General features: G+C 39.6%; 1 protein-coding gene across 2 annotated transcripts in view; it reads left to right on the top strand.

Moving 5' to 3' along the window:
* Window positions 1-27,346, top strand: part of cdh6 (cadherin 6) — a 224,831-nt gene that overhangs the window by 82,201 nt on the left and 115,284 nt on the right. For both annotated transcript variants that reach the window (XM_055014274.1, XM_023272148.3), the window contains exons 6-11: window positions 1,999-2,186; window positions 4,067-4,317; window positions 8,436-8,572; window positions 14,415-14,536; window positions 20,013-20,130; window positions 21,708-21,959. In XM_055014274.1, the coding sequence (XP_054870249.1) occupies window positions 1,999-2,186; window positions 4,067-4,317; window positions 8,436-8,572; window positions 14,415-14,536; window positions 20,013-20,130; window positions 21,708-21,959 (1,068 nt within the window). The remainder of the gene's footprint in view (window positions 1-1,998; window positions 2,187-4,066; window positions 4,318-8,435; window positions 8,573-14,414; window positions 14,537-20,012; window positions 20,131-21,707; window positions 21,960-27,346) is intronic.

Below are 27,346 nucleotides of genomic sequence, written 5' to 3'. Positions count from 1 at the left end.
ACAAAAGGATACATCACGCTCCAAAAAAATACATTGAAATGCTTTTTTTAATGATCGTCAGCAGTCTGGCAGAGACATTGTTCCAGCTTCCATCAGCATTTACACTCCTTTTTTTTTGGAAAGAGAATGCTTCTTTTGTTCTTGCTATCTACCTGTCTAACCTTCTTTATGAAGTTCTGAGACAACAGAAAGATGTTGTTTCACCATTCAGCATTTATACTGTCTCTTTCTTTCCAAGGAGAGAAACTTTCTTGATGTCTTTGTTTGAGTTTTTCTGATGTGTTATGACCCAACTCGAGCCCAACACCAGCGTTTGTACAAATAACATTTTCATTTCAGTAAATAAGCCACAGGATGGGTGGTAAAGTGCAAAAGAATAAGCAGCCATGGTAAGCTCCAGTTACAAAAGAGTGGTGACCAAGCAGGTCTCCTCGAGCATGACTTTTATCCATGCATTTTTAGGTGTGGATAATTAAGGCAGTGAAGTCCATGCACCTCCCAAAGACTCTTCTGCTGCCACTTCAAAGCTAGTAGACTGCAGAGGGATCTAACAACACGTCCTCTTTTTCTCTGCAAGGTATTCTTCACATTAAGAGTGTCAGAGTGTACTTAGACACACCTAGTAGTGAAGCTAGGTGTGTCGTGGTTGAAGCGACTGTCGGACACAGCTTGTAGTAAACCTCTGCATCACTTCAACAGGTGGAAAGTTAAAGCAAACAGCTGCTGCTAAGCTGCTTGTTGGACATTATTGCATCTGATACGGCTCAATGGATTTCCCATTTAGATAGTGTAGATAGGGCTCTGCTCCACTCACCCTACTGATGAAGCTTATAAAATCAGTTCAGTCACAAGTGTTATGACAGATTCAAACTATACAAATAGCCAATATACTTTATTAATAATACGATCTGCTTCTTATTGATGAAACAATCAGACACAGAATGTATTTCCAGGTCCAGATGAATTATCAGCCAAAGAAATGTATCAGCTAGCATCTTTTTCAAATGACTGCAATGCTTTAAGAATTCTCTTTTTGTAGTTTTTTTGTGACTCTGTGTGTGTTTTGTTTGAATGCACTTCTGTATATGTGAGGAAAAGCTTGCATAGTTACAGAACAATAATGCACATTTGTTTAACGTTTGCAGCCGTGATGCTTCACCACCGACTTCAACCCTCCTGTTGTCCTCATTTACAGGCACCAAAAAATATTGTTTCCTTGTCTGCAAAATAATTCCCCAAATATCTGAAAATTTTGCAAAACCTTCAGGAAGGAAATTCCAATAATTCCTTAAAAGTTTCCCTTAAAAGTTTAATTTCAAAAAAATCCCCCAAATTTGACAAGAAAATTCTTGTAAATATTTTCAAAAAATGAGTAAAAATCTTCAAAAAAAAAATCCTAAAAATATCTAAAGTGATTCCATATATATCAGTAAAACTTCTAATATTTTCTTTAAGAACATTCACATAAAAATCAACCAAAATCCAGTGAAATTTGCTGGATTTTGGTTGATTTTTATGTGAATGTTCTTAAGAAACATTTTTAACATTTCTTCTTTTCCATCAAAAAATGTTCAAAGATTTCCCAAAAATGTTGAAAATGTGGACATCAGAAGTTTCACTGTGAAAATAGTTTTTTTTTCCCTACATTTTCAAACTTTAAAATGGGTAGATTTTTATCCGCAGGACGACACGAGGGTTAATGATGCACTGAGCAAATTCAGTTTAGTTCAGTTCAACTTTATTTTATTCATATAGTGCCAATTTATCATAGAACCTCACTTAGAAAAGTGAGGACCTTAGACATTTTAAACAGAGAGACCCAAACAATCCAAAGTTTCCTATGGATTAGCTTCAAAGAAGCACTTGGCGACAGAGGGAAGGAACAACAAAACCTCCTCCATACAGTTTTATCTCTATGCTATATAGATGTATCGTGATCATGCAGATGTGCATATCTTGGCCTGTATTTTGCAGCTGACCCTCTGTGTTGTTTTTCAGGTATATACCAGTTCAGAGTTCCTGAGTCGTCCAAGTCTGGTTCTCCAGTTGGGAGGATTCAAGCCACTGACCGGGACATCGGGAGGAACGCTGAGATGTACTTCACCATCGTCAGCGGAGACGGCATGGACATGTTCGACATCTCCGCTGACAAAGACACTCAGGAGGGAGTCATCACCGTCAGCAAGGTGAGAGGGAGGAAGATTAAACTGTGAGCTCAGAGAACTAATCACATTTGCAGCGCCGACCTGAAAACTAGATCTATAAAAGTGCACTAATGGGACTCACAATGAAAAACATCTCCTTATTAGGTTTTTGTAGAGTTAATGTGAAAACAAATAGCACCAGAGAGGATTTCAGGTGTCATTCACTCAAAGTCAAACTGCATCTTTTGTACATCATGTGAAATCCATAGCTTTCCTGTTGCCCATTGTCAAATGAGGCCGCCTTTTAATTATCTTGATGTTTTTCCCACCGCATTGGTTCAATCAAATGAATTCTAAAGCAGTGATTCAGCAGATCCCACACTTTGGACTCATAAGGATCCTGCCCACGTAGTCTGTTTTACACATGCTGTTAAATATGCAAAGCCCAGGCATGCTTGACAGATGAAAGAAACCAAATTAAACTTATTCCTCTTTACCTTCACAGCCCCCTGTCCGAGCCTTTGCAGCAGGCGCTAATACGCAGGACTGGAGCTTTTCATGCTACTGAATGTAGAAATAATTCCAGTGTTCTCACAGACTGTGCGTTTACTCATGTACAATCAAAATTGATTTTTAGAAATGCTTTTGTTCCTCATGCTGACACAAACCTAAGACAGTCTGCAAGCTTCAACAAAGACGTAGTGATATTCTGTCAGCAGGATACAGGATGAAGACAATATCCAGGATTCCTTTAAGGAAGCAAAAACAACACGTTAGTCAAGTTAATCTCAAGCTTTGTTCTTGTCTGAAACAACAGCCATGCTGTATTGTCAGAGATGATGTCAGGGAACAGATTTCATCAAAATTATTTGCGCTTTCTGAAAGCTATTATAATTTGTCACCAGATTGGATCTGTCAGCTGCTTTGTATCACATTTTTATTAATGTTCGACTTTGGTGCAGGTTGTTCTCGTTCTTTTATCATTCAGACAGCAGCAGTGATACAGTAGAAGAGATGTGTCCTCACATTCCATAAATCCTGCCTTTGATGCTCAATTTCTCAACGGTAAAATTAAATATAAAATAACTGAATAGCTTGCAGGATTACAAGTAAGTGTTGTGTTCTGCTTGGCGTTGTGTTTCTTTGACTGTGTACGATCTAAAAATCTGATCTGTGTTTGTGATTGCCTGGATCCTGCATCAATAAGTTAAAATAGTACAATAGAAATTCAGTCGGTGCTTCAGGCTTTTCAACTTCATTTATAGATTTTTTTTTACCATCATACTAAGAAAAAAACCTCTTGCATCAGTAATTGTTCTCTGCAGAAGGTGTCACAATCTTAGCCCTCCTGCTGTCTTCATTTACAGGCACCAAATAATACTGTTTCCAAAAAAAAATCCAAAAATTCAACAAAAAAATCCCCAAATTTCTGAAAATGTGCAAAACCTTCAGGAAGAAAATTCCAGTAATTCCTTAGAAGTTTCCCGTAAAAGTTTTATTTTTGAAATCCCCCAAATTTGGCAAGGAAATTCTTGTAATATTTTCAAACAATGAGTAAAAATCTTCAAAAAAAATCCTAAAAATATCTAAAGTGATTCCATATATATAAGTAAAACTTGTAATATTTTCTTGAAGAACATTCACATAAAAATGATTTTTATGTGAATGTTCTTCAGAAACATTTGTAACATTTCTTTTTTTCCACCAAAAAATGTTCAAAAATTTCCCAAAAATGTTGAAAATGGGGACATCAGAAGTTTCACTGTGAAAATATATTTCCTTTCCACATTTTCAAACTTTAAAACGGATCAATTTGACCCACAGGACGACACGAGGGTTAATATTCATCACCACTATTGGAAGCTGCACTAATCAGTAAGCTTGGTGTTGATCAAACTGCATTTTCCTCTTTGTCTCTGCAGCCTTTGGATTTTGAGAAGAAGCCGTCATACACAGTAGAGATCCAGGTCCAGAACACCCAGGTGGACCCTCGCTTCATGTCCTCCGGCTCCAAAGACATGGCCACGGTCCGGATCGCCGTAGAGGACGTGGACGAGCCGCCGCTGTTCGACAAAGCCAGCTACCTGATGGAGGTGAAGGAAGACGCTGCAGTGGGTGTCGCTGTGGGCTCAGTCAGCGCCATGGACCCCGATGGAGCTCGCAGCATGGTCAAGTAAGGCAACAAATCCATCTCATTACTTAGTTTTTTTAACATGTTTGAGTTGTATGAATTATGAAGGCAATAAACTACTATAGCAGCTTCGTCAAGGTTCTTGTAGGACCCGGTTTTGGATTTTAATGCTTGTTTTAGTCTCACCGGACTTGAAATAACTAAAGTACAGCTTTTGTTTCCGTACACAAAGCGAAACTTCTGTCAGCTACACTCTGTGCTTTGGTTTTTCTGGTGGATTTAATTGGTACTATCTTGTAAACACAGTGCATTTATTATTTAAATGATCACTAAACACTATTATTTTTCACTGTTCCAGAGGAGTAAGACTCTTCATGCCATAGCCAGTAACAGCAGAGCAGCCAGATGGGGCCTGTTGAATGTTTGAATATATTTTCAAATTTAGAAAAAAAAGATAAATTATAAATAAAAATGTGATCTCAGTATGTCACAGCTGCTGTGGCAGCTTTACCATATTGTTGGCAGGATTGAGCCTAAGCATAAAACTTTCCCCCCAGTTTCCAGCATGTAGATAAATTTAGACAAAAACAGGTGAATCCACCGTGGATCCAGTAGTGGGGAAAGTATTCTCTGTTGTAGCCACACTTTGTAATCCTGAAAAGTCATGCATTTTTCACTGTCACTTAATTCCACTGTTCCATTATTGGCAGATATTCACTCATACTACCAGCAGCCTCTCATTCCACACAGATCTGAACAAAAACAACTTTCATTAGCTGTTTAATGAATGTCTCTTTCTTATTACAAACAAAGCCTTGTCTTGTCCTGCTTCTTAGCTTGGTGAATAAGCAATCAAACAAGCATCCACCAAAGAAGAGTGTGCTGCTGGTGCCTCAGTTTGAAGGTTAGACATAAAGGATGGTCAGATGCAGCACATGAAACGGCATCCGAAGCAGCATCAGCATCAGCCGGTTTAGATGTTGCATGATCCTTCTACATCTGCTAACTACCGCAGTCTGCCTTTGTCTGTTTCTAATCCCCACTTAGCTTATTACAGGATACAGTTTGTGTTTTCTGTCTGTCCTGCCTCCATTGGACCTCAGCCTGTCAAACACAAACACAGAAGCTGGACAGCATTGCTGAAGCATTTCTCAGATTTTCTCAAGGGTGTTTTTATGCATTTCAATTATTTATTATTATTTTAAAAAACTATTTTTACAAAAATATATACAGAAGCAATATTTTTCACTAACTGGGTTTTCTTTTGGACTATAAGGGAACCATTCCTTGTATCAGACATAAAACAAAAAACCATTGTGCTCTGCTGTTGTAGAAATCTCAGCAAAACCACACAAACATCTGACTTCAAATGAACCTCAGTGCTCCTAGAAGTGTGTGAGGAGTTCTGTTAAGAGTCTGAATATAAGGAAAACAAGTGAAAAAAGATTAGTAGGTTCAAAGATAGGTGGTACAGCAATCACTCTGTGGACTATACATCTGTGTGTTTAAACCACTGAGTACGTACACAGCAGAAACGTGTGCTGGAAGCTATGTTTAAACCCCCTGCCTCACTGCGGTGCTGCTCATTATTCATGCTCAGTATTAGGATAGTTTGAGCTCTGTTGCTCTTCTCTTAGTAATTGTCCATCACTCACACGGCATCAGAACATCCAGGGAATATTGTGACGTTTACAAAATAAAACGCCTGAAGCCCTCAGAAATCTGCTCTTTGTACTGCAGGTAGTGAGCAGAGAGGTACAGCTCTGTTATATGCTGGAACTTCCCTCATCTCAACTGGCAATTTGAGTCAAAAGTATGAATTTAGAAAGTGGTGGAGAGTAAAGACAGAAAACTGTCGGATTAGCTGGATGGGAATGAGCATGATAGATGTATGATGAGTGGATGACAGCAGTTTGTGTGTTCAAGTGTGGCAGGAAGGACGGAGCGCAGTTGGAGGCTGGAACTGGGCTATTATGTCTCTCCATTTAAAGCAGGCAAACTGATGAGGACCATATTCCAATTAAAACAAGCATGGAACCATGGAGTGCTCTTAAAATGATGTGTCACAAGGGGCCACACACACACACTCACACAATTCCAATTATTCTTGTGTTTGTGCATTTGCGTACGAGGCTGTATCGTCTATTCACATTGTGTCAGTGAACTATTATTTTACTGTTGAGTGCTTTCTAATTATGATCAAGCCTGGATGTACTGAGGCAGAGTTTATGCTTTAGATTCATATATCTCTTTATGCAAAACAATAATGAGGATTGAAAGATATATAATGAACTGATAGCGGTTTGATGTTGAGTGGATAGCGAAACCAGCCTTGATCCAGACACGGGAGACGCTCACATACAGTACAATGTGCACTTCCTGTTCACACAGCAGTTTGCCTCCACTTTGACAGGCAGGAAAAAAAAGACTGAGGCAAAGGCATCTCAGTTCTATTATCTATGGAGTGCTTTGAAGGTGTGAATAGCTGCATTCAGCAACTAGTTCCAAAATAGAGAATGCTCTGTGAGCAGTCCGCAGACAGTGGGAAGAGTTTTTCAAGTAGCTGTGATGTTTTGAGGAGGCTACAGTAGGAGTGAATAGGAAGAGAGGACAGAATGCTGCAGCTTCCACAGCAGCACAGTTATGTGATTCCGCTGGTTTGAATATCAGTGACGTCTGGGTTTTTTTTTTTTCTTGCTCAGCCTCACGGATTTAAAGTTTGTATCACTTTTTTTGGTTTAGAATTTACTTCAGACATCAGAAAAAGTGCATTAATAGGTGTTTAGAGTGGATTCGGCCTAATTTCTGTGTAGTTCTCATTGTTTTATGAACAACAAACGGCCAGTATGCCCATTGTTGGCTGAGTGGACGTGTGTGTGTGCGTGCGCGTGTGTGTGTGTGCATGTGTGTGTGTGTGCATGTGTGTGTGTGTGTGCGTGTGTGACCTCTTCTAACCAGGTGTTCAGACCATAAACAGCCCCACGTTCACAAAATACAATGAGGTCTGTCATCAGGTTCATCTCTATTCAGGTGTTGGTTAGAAGAGCGAGTCCAGTTTCAACAAACACTAAAACGAGGAGGTTTGCAACGCTCTGAGGCAGGGTTGTGCGACTCTGAGGAGTTGTTTTGTCACAACCATAATTAGCATTAATGCTAAAGTAAGTGATCCAATTAAAATGAATGAGTATGCTGCTAGTTTTGAACATTCTTCATCCTTTTCCCTCCTCAATTGTTGGTGCATTTATGCATTTTCAACATGCATGAACACGTTTTAACCTCTTGAAGGCCAACAACACAATTCATGTACAAATCCAGTACGTTAAATATGTCATTTAACATTTCAGTGACTGAGATAAGGAGATCAATAACAATCTCATTGACCAAATTGCAGTTAGAACACAGTTAGCCTATGTAGCTTAGCACGAAGATTAAATTCGGGGATACAGGGAGCCTGGTTCTGACAAAAATACCAAAAGACAGAAAGAAATGAATAATTCTCGCAGCGCATTATATCATTTACTACCACACATTACAGGTTATTTATAGGTTGAGCAAATGCAGCACAGGTTCATCATTAAATTCACAAAAGTTTGGGAGAGAAAGTAAATAGTAATTTTGATTATCTACAGTTAATTTGTTTTTCTTGGCCAATTTTAGCAAAGACAAAGGTTAATTAAGATACTTTTTCATGCGTTTTGTTGCCATGGCAAAAAAAAAAAATGTTATTATAACTCACAAGTTCACAGGCTGTCATGCAGGTATTTCTGTAGCTGGTACATCTTGAAACCTTTGTCCTCTTTGTTTCACCTGGCCACAGGTACAGCAGCACGTTTTAACCAACAGACTCCTGTGGGAAACAAAACGGCTTCATGCAGCAGCTCAGGCCCAAAGCAATGCAAAGTTTATGAGCTCACATCGTCCCTTCAACGGCTTTAAAGACTTAAACACGTCTGCAATAACTCCACAGTGCACCACATCACTTTTATCTTGTCTCTATCACAATGTGCTCCCCTCCATTCAGAGATTCAGAGAAATCAATTCCTCTCCCCACTGCAGCGACTCCCTGGTGAGGCTGCATAGACACAGGGCTACTGTACTTCATCCCACCCACTGGCTTAACTTAGCCCTTTCTCACCCTCTCGCTGTCTGACTTGTTGCAGGTATTCTATCGACCGTCGCACTGACATGGACCGCGTGTTCAACGTCCATCCGGGGAATGGATCCGTGTTCCTGCTCAGAAGCCTGGACCGAGAGGAGGCCGCCTGGCATAACATTACCGTCACCGCCACCGAGTACAGTAAGTCCAGCAGGGGCAGGAGTGCCTGCAGGGCTGCTGTGGTGATATATCCATGTGGAGTACGTACGTATGGAGCCAGTCAGCATGTCTGGCCGCAATGCATCGTTCACAGCCACTTATCATGGAGGGAGTTCGATGACAAGTGTTATTCCACTAAATTTAGAGTCTGAGGCTGACGTAGTGGGAAGTGACACACTGCAAAAACTCTTCATCTTACCAAGTCTATTTGTCTTATTTTTAGTCTAAATGTTTCATCCCACTTGATTTAAGATAAATTCACTTAACAAGAGACATTTCAGCAGATGGAGGGACTTGTTTTAAGACAAAGCATCTTAAATATCTTGTTAAGTCAAACAATCTCGAAATTATCTTGTCTTGTTTTGAGGTGTATTTTACGAGAAAACTCAAAATAAGTTTAACCCTCCTCTTGTCCTCATTTACGGACACCAAAAAATATTGTTTCCTTGTGTGAAAAAAATCTGCAAAAAAATTCCCCAAATGTCTGAAAATTTGCAAAACCTTCAGGAAGAAAATTCCAATAATTCCTTAAAAGTTTTCCTTAAAAGTTAGATTTTTTTTTTTTAATCCCCCAAATTTGGCAAGAAAATTCTTGTAAATATTTTCAAAAAATGAGTAAAAATCTTCCAAAAAAATCCTAAAAATATCTAAAGTGATTCCATATATATCAGTAAAACTTCTAATATTTTCTTTAAGAACATTCACATAGAAATCAACCAAAATCCAGCAAAATTCGCTGGATTTTGATTGATTTTTTTGTGAACGTTCTTAAGAAACATTTTTAACTTTTCTTTTTTTCCACCAAAAAATGTTCAAAGATTTCCCCAAAATGTTGAAGATGTGGACATCAGAAGTTTCACTGTGAAAATATTTTTTTTTCCAACATCTTCGAATATGGGTCAATTTTGACCCGCAGGACGACACGAGGTTTAATGCATCTCAAATTAGGAGGTTACATGAAAGCAAAAATCTATTTTTGAGTGAAAAACTACGAATTTTTTTTTTTTAGCATATGTGGCCTATTTTAAGACACCTAAGCTTGACAATCCTGGTAAAATAGAGCTTAAAATAAGTTTTCCCAGCTAATTTTGAGAGCTCAAGATTCTAAATATCATACCTTATTTCGAGAGACATCCCCAGGGCATTTTTCACTTGTTCTATTGTCAGATTTTTTCACTTATTTCAAGGTAAAAGTTCCTTGAAATAAGTTTTTGTTTGTTTGTTTTGAGAGGAGCATTTCTTCCAGTGAATAGGCTGAGTTCCCCTCAAATACAAATTCTTGCCTCTAATGGTCTGACCATGGCGATACTTTCAGTTCAGATTTAAAATGTGCCTTTCGTGAAAATTTTGAGTAGGATTTGGTTTCGTGGACCAGCAATAGGATTGGACAGAAATTTAATTTTTCAAGAAATAAGCACCTTCTGATGAGCGTATACTCCACAGACCTGGATATGAACACATTTTACATTTCTTTTATCAGCGGAGGAAATAGTCTATCTTAAACTTGATAAACTCTGCACACTACCTGAATAGTGCACTTGTCTGATCCACTCTAGAATGACACTGTGAAAAACAACATCTGTCCATCAATCACTGATCCATATTGAACAGCAATAGGGGCCGGCGGTGGCTGAAGCACAGTATGAAGCGTTAAATTGGACAAAACTACAGGGAGCATCTTCCACAGAGGAAATTGTGGAAAAATAAACCTTTAAATGATGACTTCTGGTGAATTTTGAGGAATCAAATGCACAGTAGAAGTTTGTCTCTAACACAGGAGAGTCAAACTCATTTTAGTCCAGGTTCCACATTCAGCCCAGTCTGATCTCCAGTAAAACCACAGCATAATAATCTATAAATAACCACAACTCCTAATGGTCCCTTTGTGTTAGAGCAAAAAAGTACATTCTGAAAATGTTCACATTTAAGGAATTATCTTTTTACAAAACATAATGAACAACGTGAAATTTCTGAAGAAAAATAAATTCAGTTTCATCAACATTCAGCCTCAGTTTATCATTTCCACATTACAACTTCCAGATCACAGAGTGTCGACAAAGGAACACAACATTTAGTCACCTGGAACTGAACCAGAGAGGATTTACTGGAGGATCAAAACAACAAATCAGACAAAAAAAAGACAAAAAAACAACAAAAACAAGACAAACATTACAAAAATGACACACAAAAGAACAATGAACAATCTAGTATTTTACTTCATGATCAAACTTCTTCGTCATGGTCTAGAAATTATTTTAAATTTATAGTTTTACTAATTTACAATCTGCAGTTAATGTCTTCTCCGGAATTTTTACGCTTTGAGGGCCGGATTGGACCCTCTGGAGGACCACTTTTGGCCCGCGGGCCACATGTTGGACACCCCTGGTCTAACACATGGTTAATGGTAAAAGATGCATTTCAACCAGCCATGATCTTGTCCTAACCTCATAGCTTTTTGCTTGAACATCACCAAGCTACAACTAAGACCTAAAGGTTTTTTTCCAGTAACCTGAAAACAGTCAAGCAGGTCTAAAAATAGAACTGACTGATTGCTGGACACAGGACTCAAACTGTGTCAGACTCCTGGTGAAAGTGTTGCGTTTGACCCAATCATCCTGTTGCCAATATGCACTTTGCTTTTTATACAGCCTTGCCAGACGTCTTAAAGCTTTTCTGACAGAGAGCCTTGAATGTAAACGTCTCCCACCAGCGAAATAAACTGACAAAATCATGAGACCAGCATAACTGACTGCAGAGTAGGGCTTTCACTGCTTCACTGACTGATCCACCTTCACACTAAAACCACACTTTTTCCTCATGATTCAGAGAACGAGAGGATACGAGGTTCCCGTAGACCTCTTTAATGTTTTCTGAGAGCGAGCACATTGTTGAAATCTGACATTTATTATTGTTGTGTCTGCTCTAGCTGTTTGAATGTGCAGAACAACCTAGCATAACTGTAGTGCTCACAGAGAAGGGACAATCTGTCAGACCTACTGTCACAAGGACACATACAGTTCATTCATAACGGGATGTACTTCTTCAAAACCTGGGACAAAAAATCAGTTGAGCAATAACAAAAACAAACTATAGCTATCCACATATGAAGCACAGATTTGATGTGTTTCATATCATTTTAAATTTACAATTTAACCCTTCTGTTGTCCTCATTTATGGGCACCAAAAAATATTGTTTCCTTGTCTGAAAAAAATCCAAAAATTCAGCAAAAAAATTCCCCAAATTTCTGAAAATTTTCAAAACCTTCAGGAATAAAATTCCAATAATTCCTTAAAATTTTCCCTTAAAAGTTTTATTTTTAAAAAAAATCCTCCAAATTTGGCAAGAAAATTCATGTAAATATTTTTTAAAAAATAAGTAAAAATCTTCCAAAAAAATTCTAAAAATATCTAAAGTGATTCCATATATATATCAGTAAAACTTCTAATATTTTCTTTAAGAACATTCGCATAAAAATCAACCAAAATCTGGTAAAATATCTGACAGATTCTGACAGATCTGTCAGACTGGTCACATGATAAAAAGGACACGTCAGCACACGCCAGATGACGCTCTGAAGAAGACTGCAGTTGCAGTCGAAACATGTCAGCTAAGGTGAAACCATCTTTACTTTGATTTGTCGGTATAAAAAATAATGCTATCCTATGATAATTAATGACAAAATGAACATCATCCAAATTTTAACAAGATATTTAAGATGCATTGTCTTAAAACAAGTCCCTCCATCTGCTGAAATGTCTCTTGTTAAGTGATTTTATCTTAAATCGAGTGGGATGAGACATTTTGACTGAAAATAAGACAAATAGACTTGGTAAGATTTAAAGTGTCTGTAGTGTATTACAATATATTGCCAAAAGTATTGGCTCACCCATCCAAATAATCAGAATCAGGTGTTCCAATCACTTCTATGTCCACAGGTGCATAAAATCCAGCACCTAGGCTGCAGACTGCTTTTACAAACATTTGTGAAAGAATGGGTCACTCTCAGGAGCTCAGTGAATTCCAGCGTGGAACTGTGATAGGATGCCACCTGTGCAACAAATCCAGTCGTGACATTTCCTGGCTCCTAAATATTCCACAGTCAACTGGCAGCTGTATTATAAGAAAGTGGAAGTGTGTAGGAACGACAGCAACTCTGCCACCAAGTGGTAGGACATGTAAACTGACGGAGCGGGGTCAGTGGATGCTGAGGAGCATAGTGCCAAGAGGTGGCCAACTTTCTGCAGAGTCAATCGCTACAGACCTTCAAACTTCATGTGGCCTTCAGATTAGCTCCAGAACAGTGCTTCAGCAGAGAGCTTCATGGAATGGGTTTCCATGGCCCAGCAGCTGCATCCAAGCCATACATCACCAAGTGCAATGCAAAGCGTGGGATGCAGTGGTGTAAAGCAGCCACCACTGGACTCTAGAGCAGTGGAGACGCCTTCTCTGGAGTGACCAATCACGCTTCTCCATCTGGCAATCTGATGGACCAGTCTGGGTTTGGTGGTTACCAGGAGAACCATACTTGTCGGACTGCATTGTGCCAAGTGTAAAGTTTGGTGGAGGGGGGATTATGGTGTGGGCTTGTTTTTCAGGAGCTGGGCTTGGACCCTTAGTTCCAGTGAAAGGAACTCTGAATGCTTCAGCATACCAAGACATTTTGGACAATTCCATGCTCCCAACTTTGTGGGAACAGTTTGGAGCTGGTCCCTTCCTCTTCCAACATGACTGTGCACCAGTGCACAAAGCAAGGTCCATAAAGACATGGATGACAGAGTCTGGTGTGGATGAACTTGACTGGCCTGCACAGAGTCCTGACCTCAACCCCATAGAACACCTTTGGGATGAATTAGAGAGGAGACTGAGAGCCAGACCTTCTGGTCCAACATCAGTGTGTGACCTCACAAATGCACTTCTGGAAGAATGGTCAAAAATTCCCATAAACACACTCCTAAACCTTGTGGACAGCATTCCCAGAAGAGTTGAAGCTGTTCTAGCTGCAAAGGATGGACCCACGTCATATTGAACCCTATGGATTAGGAATGGGATGTCACTTATGTTCATATGCCAGTCAAGGCAGGTGAGCCAATACTTTTGGCAATATAGTGTATGTCATGAAATCACTGTGACTATGGAGACCAAGCAGAGTGACCAATCCATATCATTTTCTTCATCATTAATGCCGCTGCTGTTGAAGTGGAGGAAGTGGTCTCCGGTCACGCTGTGCTGCTAAGTGCTGCCACACTGCTGGACATTGATGATTCCTCGGGAAACAATGAGAGAACGCTGAAGCCTATATTAAAGAAAAATATACAGAAAAAGGAATTGTTTTGTTTGGTTCTTATTAAATTATTATATTTTTTTAGGTTTCAGCTTTAATTAACATGAAATAACCTCATCTTCCACAAACAATTTGACTCAGGCGCGAGTGTGAAATGGAAGCCTGATTGATTTCCCGACTTCAGCCGAGACATGCTGTGAAAATTGCAGGACCAGCTGCTTGGACATGGGCTTTAAAGAAAAATATGGGCAATTTTTAAGTATTCTATCTTGAAAACCTATTTTATTTTCTTTCATGTTTTCATACTCCAACTTTTGTGGTTGTGTGTGAGCTCGGAGGTTAAAGAGACAGCAGAAAACGTATCTGAGGAAAGTGGATGACTCACATTCTTAATTTCCATCCACCATGTGCTGCTGACGAGTTGCCCTTAAGCAAGGCAGTGGGAGCTTTTAGCGGAACAGCAGATATTACACCGGATAGCTGGAGGCTGTGAAAGTGAAACGTGGGGTTAAGTTTTTGTATTTTTCTTGTTTTTCCTTCAGATAATCCTCGTCAGAGCAGCCATGTTCCCGTCTACATCCGCCTGCTGGACATCAACGACAACGCTCCCACATTCGCCACCACGTACGAAACTTTTGTCTGTGAGAAAACCAAGGCTGGTCAGGTACGAAAGCTCTATCACCTAGTTTCATCAAGTCATGCATAATGTACAGGGGTGTTTCTGATCAGACTCGAGCAACACCACGATTGGTTGTCCTTCAGGTTAGAGCCAATCTAAACCGTTAGACTTTTACTGACTGGACAGGTGGAGACACTGCCTTTGTTGAGTGGGAGCATAATTAATGTTCACACTCAGCTACACACCAAAGACAAGCTGAAGAGCAGAAATTATAAAGTGTTGATTAGATATACATCTGAGCCTGCTAACTTTAGCACAGTAGAGGCTCTCATACAAAGATAATTGGTTTGAAATAAGATGTCGGATTCTGAGCCGCACCCTGTTAGTCCTGCTGAATTGTTTAGGCACCCACAGTCCACTCTCTAGTGCAGAGTGAGGTTAGAAAGTTCTGTTTCTTTCTCAAACAAACAATCTTTGGCCGAGTGCAGACGCTGGCTTGCAGAAAATTGACATTACAGCTGATAAAATCCGCCGCTGGCGATGGTTGTCATTTCAAGCAGCCAGAATCAAAGGTCAGTGTTGGCTGAAACTGCTACCTGAATATTTTGTACATTTTTCACTGCTAATAAAAAAGAGTGAGGAGGCTTATACAATGCAATATATTTTTTAACCTTGGGTCTTAGCTGGAATCGGAGCCAGAACAGAGGCTCACTGCAGGCCTTTGTGACTGTGGAAAAACAAATGAAACAAGAGTGACAAAAAAAAGCAGTAATTTCATTAATTCCTGCTTTAAACAGGTTATTTCCTCGGCAATCACCTGATTAATAGTACAGTGGCTGCTGAGGATATGCAGAGAAGCTGCTAATTATTACTTCACCTCAGCCAGCAGGGACTCTGTGGGGAGAATGATAGACAGACCACAGGGTGGAACAGGACAAGGCTGCACTGTGAGAGAAAAAGTACATTAGATTCTAAATTAACATAATAATCCTGTACAAGAAACACTAACACCAACTTAAAGACACTAAAATAGGCCCCGGCTCTGTGAGCAGTTTCCTGCTGCAGCTCTGAATGTTTGGCCAGTGTTGAAGGCATTGATTGGGAGCACAAGCAGTTTTCATTTGAGAGTGTTTCTGCTACAAAAACAGTTAATTAAAGTCCTCCATCATACCAATCAGCACAGCATCTGCATCATGCACGTGTCAGCCTACTGAGTCAGCCACTTTAGGAAGCACTTGACGGAATTTCTCTTGTAATCAAATGGTCACAGCACATCAAACATAGAACTTTCCTGGTTCAGTTCCACCTACGAACACATTTCCTGTCTGCCTTTTTGATTTCAAGAGCACAACTACAGACCTGCATGGTGTTTTGTCTCCTTATAATTCAGGAAAAAGGTAGATTAACTGTCAAAGGTTGGGGGAGCAGCATTGACGAGTGAAAAGGTTGTTGTCATAGTTTTAGCCGTCATTTCAATTTCTGTACGTAAACATTGAAGAAACAAGCCTTTAAATAATGAGACAGGTTTACCCAAATCACCTTGTACAAACAGAAAATGAAGGCAAACACCAGAATAATCACCCTTTATTTTCTACATCCACCACTGCATACAAATCCAGTGCAGCTGTCTTTATTACAGCTTCTCCATTCACACAGATTTCCAGCAACATTTCAAGGACGCTCATTTACAGTTTGACCTCCAAATATAGTGGGCGAAATAATCCTGATAAACTGTTGGCTTGTTTACAGGCCGTCTCATCATCAAACTGCTCCTGTTTGCTGATCTGTGGGTCAGCAATGCCATGGCTGATGAGTACAATGTGATCATAACTGATGCAAATTATGGACAAAACTATGAACTTGGTGACCCCATCTGCAGGAAAATGACCATGAAATACGAAAGACATGAGACCCACATGCTTTTATCACTATATACTAGAAACTTTGACTTGTAACCCAAAAAAAGCCTCTAAATTTTAATTGTATTGTTTTTTCCTCACTATGACTAAACTTGAATTATTGTGCCGGCAGGAAAAGAGTCTAAGTTAAACAAAGTAAATTTAAATCCCAGCTTAAATTCTCTGTTTATAGAACTGCCTGCAGTAAAAAGCCGATCATAACAGAAGGCATCTTCAGAGCATAAATACTGCTTAAAAATACTGAAATCAGATTATAAAATACTCCGTCTGTGTACTCTGCTGCTCTGTGACATGGTTTCAGTGCGGGATGCTGAACTTGAATGACTTCCAACACAGACTTTGGGTCGGCTCTGCAGCCTGACGGAGCAGGTGGTGCTGGAGCTTTTGTGCTTTTATGAATCACTTACAGGACATGCAAAGTGCATGAGGCTAAACCTAGCTGCTAATCCCCTTTTATGAACAAGAAAGCACAGGATTCGTATGGAATCAGTCATCGCAACCAGACTGACCCTTGTGCTGGGTTTGATCAATGAAACACGTCTTCCTTGAACTTTTTTCTCCATTAACCCTCCTGTTGTCTTCATTTACAGGCACGAAAAAATATTGTTTCCTTGTCTGAAAAAAATCCAAAAATTCAGCAAAAAAATTTCCCCAAATTTCTGAAAATTTGCAAAACCTTCAGGAAGAAAATTCCAATAATTCCTTGAAAGTTTTATTTTTTGAAATCCCCCAAATTTGGCAAGAAAATTCTTGTAAATGTTTTCAAAAAATTTGTAAAAATCTTCCAGAAAATCCTAAAAATATCTAAAGTGATTCCATATATATCAGTAAAACTTCTAATATTTTCTTTAAGAACATTCACATAAAAATCAACCAAAATCCAGTGAAATTCACTGGATTTTGGTTGATTTTTATGTGAATGTTCTTAAACATTTTTGACATTTCTTTTTTTTCCACCAAAAAAATGTTCAAAGATTTCCCAAAAATGTTGAAAATGTGGACATCAGAAGTTTCACTGTGAAAATATATTTTTTATAAGTTTAAAATGGATCAATGTGACCTGCAGGATGATTCGAGGGTTAAAAACCACAAAGTTGTAGTAGTTTTTTAATTAGTATACCTCAGCTTGTAATAGACTTTAATGTCTAACAGGAAATAGCTCTGACTTTCTTACACCCCATGATATCATTTTATCCATCAAAAATCTGGATTTGAATGTTTTAAACACTACTTAGACTAATTGTACACCGCTGTAATACCGCTTGATATGATTTATCACATACAGTATGGAATTCAACTAATGTGATTAAAGTGTGCAAGCTTATATATGCACACACACACACACACACACACACTGCTGCTGAGAAGCTGATTGGTCGTGCTTCTGGAGACCGCTCGGATTCTTCTTTTGTGGTGGCTGATGTGCTAATCTGTCATGGACGCTGACAGGAGCTTTCATACGCTCTGTATTGTAAACAGGGTTTTAAACTCAAACCAATGCACACAAGTATACGATGCATCTAATATAACACACCAGTTAATGGGATAAAATCACAAATCTGGATGCATAAATGAACGACACACGCAGGTTCAGTGTAACACAACAAACCAAAATTAGTTGCAACTGTGCTGATGCCACACACATGCACAGCCGGCATCATCTTGACGTTCTAGTGGCTCGCTGCCATTGGTCTCCTGTCATCCTGCCATCCTTTCATCCTTTAATTCCTCTGCCCTTTCATCTGTCCATCAGCGTTAATCATCAGTATTTGTTCCACGGATATCCTCCGCTGCCTCCCTCAGGCTCTGGATTTGTTTGTGTGTGTGTGTGTGTGTGTGTGTGTGTGTGTGTGTGTGTGTGTGTGTGTGTGTGTGTGTGTGTGTGTGTTATTGGCACTGATCTTTGTTAAAGCCTTTAATCTCTCTACCAGTGTCTCCCATTCAATTAAATAAGACTGTAGTTAAAATACATACAGTCACTGTCAGAGAAATAACAGGAACCTACAGCTCCTCAGGGATCAGTCACCCAGAGTCCCTACAGTGCATTTATTTCCATATTACATCTGCATTAATTGATTTTTTCCCCTTTTTTTATTGTTCTGGCTCCAGCATTGACATGTCACTACCTTTTACTGTAAGTAGTGGCGTCTCTGCACATCCAGCAGATGCAAAGCAGCATCACCATACATTTGAGGTCCTGTTTGTATCCACCTGATGGATATACTGCAAGTCCAATATTTTTCCTCTGCCGCCTCTTACACATAGCCAGTGGATCCACTGCAGACGTACAAACATTGATTTTACTGCAACAACTAATAGTCAAGAGAGGAGTACACTTCAGCCAGTTGGTTTCAGGTTTTTATACTGTGTCTGACTTACTCTGACCTTTTGAGCTTAAATTCTTCAGGTTCAGTACAAAAAGCAGTGACCAAAGGCTGAATGTGTCCAGAGCGTCACATTTTAAAAGTTCTAAAGGTAGGTCAGGTGAGATCTGAGACACAAATTTTACCATTAGCCTGTTTTTTTTTTTTAGACAATCTCCCCTAATGCAACAGTGGTGAGTAGGTTGAAAGCCTGTTTTTAGTCCTCAAACTCCAAAGGTTTATTTGCATCAGTATCGATGCCCACCTCTGATGTTTCCTTCTTTGGTCACAGAAAACACTCTGGATACTTTGCTGTCATATTATTAATATTATTCTTGGACATGTTTATTGAATAACTGAAGCCCACTGTGTACATTATGCTCATGTCTGCTGAATCATATTCCAACAAACACCCTGAAATCCGTTGAGATTCCATCGAGCTGTTGTCAGCTTTTGTTGGCTTAAAGTGATTCCCCACCCAAAATCTATCATTGGAATATGAAACCCACCTCCGCTGTAGACATGAAAGGTAGTTCTAAAAACGCCTGTCGTCTGCTTCCACACAGAGAACAGCAGCTGTGCTCAGCTTGATTTCAGTCGACCACAATGGATCCCAATGGTGACAAGTTTGCACTGTGGGAAAACAGCATCAAAACACCGTCAGAAACTTCTCAAGCCACTGCTGTACAATAATCCACTTATCCTCTGTCAATTCATGAGCTCAGTGTGATCCAAACGTTCATTGTTTTGCTAAAATAAGACTAAATACATTGCTTTTGTGTCATGCTGCTACATTCCTCATATCTCTACAGGAAGCTGGTATTTAGTTGCATTTTAACAGAAATATGAGAATAGCACAGAATGTCAAACAGGATATATCTCTCTGACATGGTTGCATAATATTTTCCAGCTGACAGTTGTACCAGTAACACGGTATGAATAATGACAGGAAAGAGAAACGTGTTTGCTGTTTGCTACGCCATTTCAGTGTAATATATTACTTTATGAGTTGTCTTGTGGACAGACATACCGATGCCTTATTTAGCGCAGATGGCAGCGGTCCTGATAGTATCCAAGCTGCTTGGTTTGGCAGCTTTACAGTGCAGACAGCGAGGACACTAATGTGTGCTGCTGCTGTGAATGGAAGCTCTAACCCTGCCAGTCTTTTTCCACTCATTGACTCGTCCTAATTCACTCCACTGGGATGTTCATGCTAATAGATGTTGGTGTCTCTGACAGCGGATCCAGACAGTGAGCGCTATCGATGCCGATGAGCCATCGACGGGACACAAGTTCTTCTTCAGCCTCGCTCCTGAGGTGCCCCATCGCAGCAACTTCACCGTCCGAGACAACGGAGGTAGGTGGCCCAACGCAGGGTGGCAGACTGCTGGAAACTGAATGTCAAGTGCATTAATTATTTAACCCTCGTGTCGTCCTGCGGGTTAAATGGACCCGTTTTAAAGTTTGAAAATGTGGAAAATAAAAATATATTTTCTCAGTGAAACTTCTGATGTCCACATTTTCAACATTTTTGGGAAATCTTTGAACATTTTTTGGTGGAAAAAAAGAAATGTTAAAAATGTTTCTGAAGAACATCCACATAAATGTGAATGTTCTTAAAGAAAATATTAGACATTTTACTGATATATATGGAATTACTTTAGATATTTTTAGGATTTTTTGGAGGATTTTTACTATTTTTTGGAAAATATTTACAAGAATTTTCTTGCCAAATTTGGGGTATTTTTTAAAATAAAACTTTTAAGAGAAACTTTTAAGGAATTATTGGAATTTTCTTCCTGAAGGTTTTGCAAATTTTCAGAAATTTGGGGAATTTCTTTGGTGAATTTTTGGATTTTTTTCAGACAAGGAAACAATATTTTTTGGTGCCTGTAAATGAGGACAACAGGAGGGTTAAATTGTATGAAACAGACATAAGGAAAGGCATTTAGCTAATGTGGCCTGCGTCAGCAACATTTACAATGGAATATAATGGCATTTCTATCTTTTTCATCAATGGATAAGAAGTCACCACCATTATCCACAGCATCATATGTGCAAAGCTGGCACTGCTGTCTTTAAACAAATAGAACAAGGCCTGCTGATTCTACATATTCTTTAGACATATTTCCTATCATTTAAAGCTGAAAAGCTCATACTTAGTGTATTACAGTGTAAGTCAATATTTCTGTCAAAACTGCTTATCAAGGTGCTTTGTTGAAAATAGTCTATTTGCTTTTTGACCACAGGTTGGATGAGAAGTTTGATACTAATCGATTTTTCTAATGAAATAAGAAGCTAAAGCCAGCAGAAAAGCTTAGCTTAGCATTAAGACTGAAAAGAGCTAGCCTTACCCTGTCCAAAAGTAACTAAAGCCACCTGTCAGCATCAATAAAACTCACTAATTAGCAAGGTATATCTTATATCTTGTATCACAATCTTCTTTAGATCTTTAAAAGCAAGGATATGAACAGTGTGGAGAGTTCTATTTCATTTTATATAATATCATCTGTGGCAGTTATGCTCATAAATCTTTATTGTTGCCATTAGCGAAAAAGATATTTGAGATAATTAGATTTGACAGTGGAATATGTGAAAATGTTTCTTCAACTCATAATTCTTTGGGAATAGTTTTTCAGCGATATGATTGGCTGCCTGAATGCTCTCAAGCAACATACCCAAAGTTTTAAAACTCCTTGATCTGCTGTGTCAGAGTTCCTTTGCCCCAAGTTGTAAAACAGATTCATCCCCATGCTTTGTCTCCACGGTGAGGCAGAGTGAGCAACTGATGTCTTGCTGCACCCACATTTCTCCTGTACGACCTGGTAATGAAGCGATTTTTATTCACACGTCTGCTGTGTGACGGAGTGTCAGATGCTCTGTGCTCTGCAGGTGTGCCGTAATCGTCTTCTAACAGAACCTTCTCTAACTCAGATAACACCGCTGGCATCCTGACTCGTCGCGCCAGCTACAGCCGCCTGCACCAGAGCGTCTACCTGGTTCCCGTGGTGATCACTGACGGCGACTACCCCATGCAGAGCACCACCGGGACCCTCACTGTGAGGGTGTGCACCTGTGACCGCGAAGGCAACATGGAGCTGTGCAACGCCGAGGCTCTGAGCAGCTCGCCTGGCCTCAGCACCGGAGCCCTTATTGCCATCCTCCTGTGTGCCATCATACTGCTGAGTAAGTGGGGAAATATGTGTGCAAAAGTACACCTTAGACAAATATGAACTCAGTTTCTCACAGTTCCTACTCTTAACTGTGAAAGACTTCAACACGAAGGAAGTTTTTAAAAAAGCATGTGTAAAATAATTAAATACATAATTAGACGTATGTTTTAGGATATATTTTGTGCTGCAGAGGTTCCATTCGCCCAGCGTCGTAAACACAAGCAGCTATTGTGCTTCCTCAATTGCTTTAATGGAAAACAATGTTGGTTCAGAGCTCCAGTCTGCCGCTGCCGCTGCTGCTGCTCGTCTGAAGCAAACCTCGTATGGAAATGAATGCATCTCATCTGCCACCGCATCCCCACTTATCCTCTTATTCATGCAGTGGTCACAGTCCAGTGGGCTGCTGGGAAAATGAATACATACGCCTCTGAAAGTGCAGTCATTGCAGACTTATTGGACACACACACACACTCTCACACACACACACACACAGGAGGTAGGCAGTGCTCTAATGCAGTGTCCACACTTACATGCAAAGAGATGAGAGCAGCCAGTCATCAACAGCCAGCACACACACACACACACACACACACACACACACACACACACACACACACACACACACACACACACACACACACACACACACACACCATGACTAAGTTCCCATAGTTTAGTTTGCAGTATTCCTAACCTGGTTAAGGCTCTGTCCAGCAGTGGAAATGCCCCTAACGTGATTTCCACTGTCACTATTTTAATTGAAGCTTATAATTCTAGTAAACAAACTCCAGTTCACAGTTTTGCTTTTATCAAATGTCAATCTTGAAATCACAAACATTTGTACCTTGGATATGTGAAGCTGATGTCAATTCAATACATTCTCATCACAACAAAACACGTGTGCCTGTAATGGCGCTATTGTTTCCATGTGGATTTACACGCAACTTGAGAGTTTTAAATGTGTAATTGGACATTGAATAACATCAGTCTCTATAAACGGTGTCCAAGACAAAAAAAAAAAAAAAAAACCAAGCTTGGTCTGTGACACAAAAGTGCAAAATGAAACTTTGCTGAAGAATGTGAAAAGAAAGCTGGTGAATATTGGGAGCACATGCTTTGGTCAGATGAGACTAAGATGAATGAGTTTGGCTCAGATGTGGTTCAACATGTTTGGTGCCACATTGAACACATCGTCCTGACGATGAAGAACAGATGTGGGACGGTGGTGATATGTTGTTGTTAGAGGGAGGACTTTCATAGATGGCACCATGAATGTTTTTGAATTGAGTGAAATAGTGGCTGACATGGTGAATGCTGATGATGATAATAGCAAAACCACACAAGAGTTTCAGAAGAAATAAAAGAGCATGCTGCCAGACTTGAATCTAATGGAAACTTTGGGGTATTTTAGAGGAGAACAATTCAACTACTGATAAAAAATGTCTCTGAAGAATGACTGAACATGTGTCCAGACATGTGATATCCTTTATGCTGAGCAGGACTGAGTCTGTCATTAAAAATTAAAGGTGAACAGAGAAAGTATTGGAAAAATAAAAGAGATGAATCCCAGTATGTAAGGTGAACTGACTTCTGTTGGATTGAGCTACTTCTGTGGGGCCTGTATTTTTAACATAATTTAGAATTGTTAGTTATTAATTTGACATGAGAGCAAACACAATGCTGTCACCTTAGAGGTGATGCTGATATTGAGAGGTGATAGAATTTGGATTCATTGAACATTTCAGTGACATTGCACAGGGAGGTGCAGCTAAACTCCTGTTGTGCCTTTTTATCGGGCACACCAGTAAAAAATGTTTCATTTCCATGTTGGATTTCCATGTTTGCAAACACAAAAGCATGAATTGTCACCAAGAAGACTCTTTCTTTGAGTAGATCACAGCCAGCTAATATCAGGCATCACCAAATTACCACATGACAGAGTCGATTATCCCCCAGAACTGTGGTTCATAAGTACCCACGTAATTTCCACTGTTGGGCCCAAAGTGGAGCTTCCGACTGAGGGAAGTAGATGTGGCTGTATGTATGTATACGTATAACAGCCAGCAGTTCCAAAGTGAACTGAGGCTGCTGCATATATTCAGCTACAATAGTTCTTCAAGTGCTCTCAAGCAGAATGAACACTAGAGAGGGGAAATTATAGCAAAGAGGACAGATAGATCCCTTTAGCCCATCTGTAGTTGATCAGCTAATGTCCTTAGTAAAGAAAAAAAACATTCTGTGTGATCATGCTCTAAGAACACTGCTGTTAGGAAAATAGGTTCAACTTATACAAAAGCAAAAAGAAAATATATTCAGACGAGTATTTCTACCACAAAGAAAAGAAAATGGTGAAGCCAATTCTCGGTGGAGTCCCTGAGGGAACTCACATTGTGTAGAATTATATTTTATATGTTAATCACAACACAGCCTTAAGCTGCAGTATTTTAGTCATGTCGATATGCAAATGAATGTATTCACCATTACCTCAACCGTCACATCAAGATTACGTTTTTGTTCGTCTTTTCTTTCATCAGTTGTGTTTGTTTGTCTCCCCTCTATGTCTTCACTTACGTGAATCTTTCTCACCGTCGTTTTTTTTTTTTAATTCTCTCACTATCTGATATTCTCTCATTCACATCCCAGCTCACGCTCTCCTGCTCCTTTGCAGACATTTCATGCTGTGATTTGCAGGGCTACTGTGTATGCATTATCAGTTATTTCAGTTCCCTGACCTTAACTCCGCCTCTGCTCTTTCTTGTTGCCACTGTGCACTTACTTGATTTAAATTCAAACTGGCCTGCATGAGCTTAACCAATCAAATGTTCTGCATGATATTTATGGCTGAGCCCTGTTTGAAATCAAAGGCTGCTGTCCTCTCTGTCTGCCTCTCCCCACTCTATGCAGCCCTCCTTTTTACGCTAATTTCTACATTCCATGTTGTGTGAACCAAAAGGAGAAATGTGTGATGCACAATGTCGCTCCCGATCTTCCTCTGCTTCCCTTATACAGCTTCACATGATACTGGGATGTTCTTTATATTACAAGTTTGCGATGATTGTGATTTATTACCAGCCACATTCACATGGCAGATTCTTCTCACAGCTGCATTTATCCAACGCAGCCTTTTGATGTACTTAAGCTGTCAGTGCTCTGTTCTCTCTTCTGCTGCCACATCACTCACCTCACATCTATGCTGTCACTCGCTGCTGTTCATGTAGCGTTTCAGAAGCTGCACCTCCACCCTGGCATCCACTTGTGGGCTCTACATCTACATCACCCAAAGGGACAAGTTATTTTCATCACTCCCTCATGTGCTAAGCTTGGTGCTACCTTGCAGGGCGTGATGAGGTCAGAGCTTAGACGTTAAATATTAACACTGTATACGTTCTGCGTTCATATAATCCACTCCATTTGTGCGAGCTGAACTCTTATTTTCATAGTTTTGTCCATCATTTATAACTGTAGTGCCACTACAGATAGTGTTTAACGCATTTGTTGCATATCTATGGGAGTGTAGTGACATGACATGGCATGAGGAAGTCTGATCATTTGAGAAACAGAAGCAATCAAATAATCAGATTTGTTATGAAGAATGTTAGCTTCATGTAGAAGGGAAGATAAAGGCAAATAGTGACTTTTATTACTCAGACTTGGTTCAACTTTGATTGATCATACATACCACCGTTCAAAAGTTTGGGGTCACTTAGAAATGTCCTTATTTTTAAAAGAAAAGAGTTTTTTTACCAGTGAAAATCACATTAAATGAATGATGAATCCAGTGTAGACATTGTTAATGTGGTAAATGACTATTCTAGCTGGAAACAGCTGATGTTTAATGGAATATCTCCATAGGGGTACAGAGGAACATTTCCAGCAACCATCACTCCTGTGTTCTAATGCTACATTGTGTTAGCTAATGGTGTTGAAAGGCTCATTGATGATTAGAAAACCCTTGTGCAGTTATGTTAGCACATGGAGAAAAGTGGGAGTTTTACTGGAAAACATGGAATTATCTGGATGACCCCAAACTGTTGAAGTCCATTTCATCTGTTTCAAGTTATCAGGCCATTAAATGCCTGTTATCATTGCTGATCCTTCCCATACACACAGTATGCACTAGTAATGATCTTCTTCACCTTCTTGTAAGCTCAGTAACCTGTTATCACCTTCTTTAAATTTTCCACTTGAGGAGGAACAAAAGTCCACATTTCAAAGTTGAAGGAGGCATAAATCAATGGACTTCCAGCCACGAGTTCCATGTCTGACCATTATTATGGTAGAATATTTAGATTCAAGTCTAATTTGGAATTTTGCTTTCACTCACTCTTTGTGTGTTTTCACTTTTTTTGTTTTGTTAAGTTTCCAGATGTGGACTTCACCAAAGGTGTAATGTACACTTCACTAGACAAATGCAAACAGTGGTTGATGTTATCTGGGTTACTTTCTGTTTATCAGTTATCATAGTGGATAATAATGCACTTATGGAGTTTACTAGATGGTAGAGGAAGTCCCTACTGCCCCATATCGATGGGAATGACCTGAATGTACTGGGAACTCACACATTCAAACTTAAACAGTGGAAATTATAAGATGTCCTTATTATAAACTGAATCTCAACACAATCCTGGTCCCATCCACTGTAGTTCTAAGACTCCAAAGGTGTCACATGGTACAACATAGGGGAAAAGACTCTTTGCAAATTTTCTTAATCCACAAGACTGACAACCTGACAGTTGTGTTTGTTTTGATCACCTGACAGCACAGAGCTGTGTTGTACTCTGCTCAGTTCCTTACAGTTGTTTCAGACAATATCTAGGTGAAGCTGATTAGAATCCCAATTCTTAGAATCCCAATTCTTGACAATACAACTGTAACAGACTACCGTGAACCGACTAAGATACAAACAAAAATACATGTAGCTTTGCTGAAGAACCAACTATTTTCTGGAACACTGGTAACCTGAGAAAGTAGTCATCCATTATGCAGAATACAAGGTATCATGATCTCCCCTGCATAAGCTGTACAAGACCAGTGGAGGTCCCCTGAGGGTTCTGGCATCAGGACAGCTGATTCTCTAAGTTGTGAGTTGGAGCCATACATCAGACTAGTTCCTTGGACTGCTGTCTGTAGATACTCACTAGTGCTGACAAAAAACACCCCACAAGCCTTGCTGTCACAGAAATACTCCAACACAGTCATCAGGCCATAACACTGTGGTTGTTTCCACCTGCCTGCTTCTCCCACATCCAACATGTTGACTAACTGTTGACCTACCGTCCAGAATATCCCACACTGCCACATGTATGGTTATTACAAGATAATCATTATTCACAGCGTTTGTACTATTCGCATGGGATTATTGTTACCTGGGGATCTCTGGTAGTTTCTGAATTACTCCCA

Source organism: Amphiprion ocellaris, chromosome 10, assembly GCF_022539595.1.
Source record: "Amphiprion ocellaris isolate individual 3 ecotype Okinawa chromosome 10, ASM2253959v1, whole genome shotgun sequence".
Classification (NCBI taxonomy): domain Eukaryota; kingdom Metazoa; phylum Chordata; class Actinopteri; family Pomacentridae; genus Amphiprion; species Amphiprion ocellaris.
This window is presented reverse-complemented; position numbering and strand designations above follow the sequence as displayed.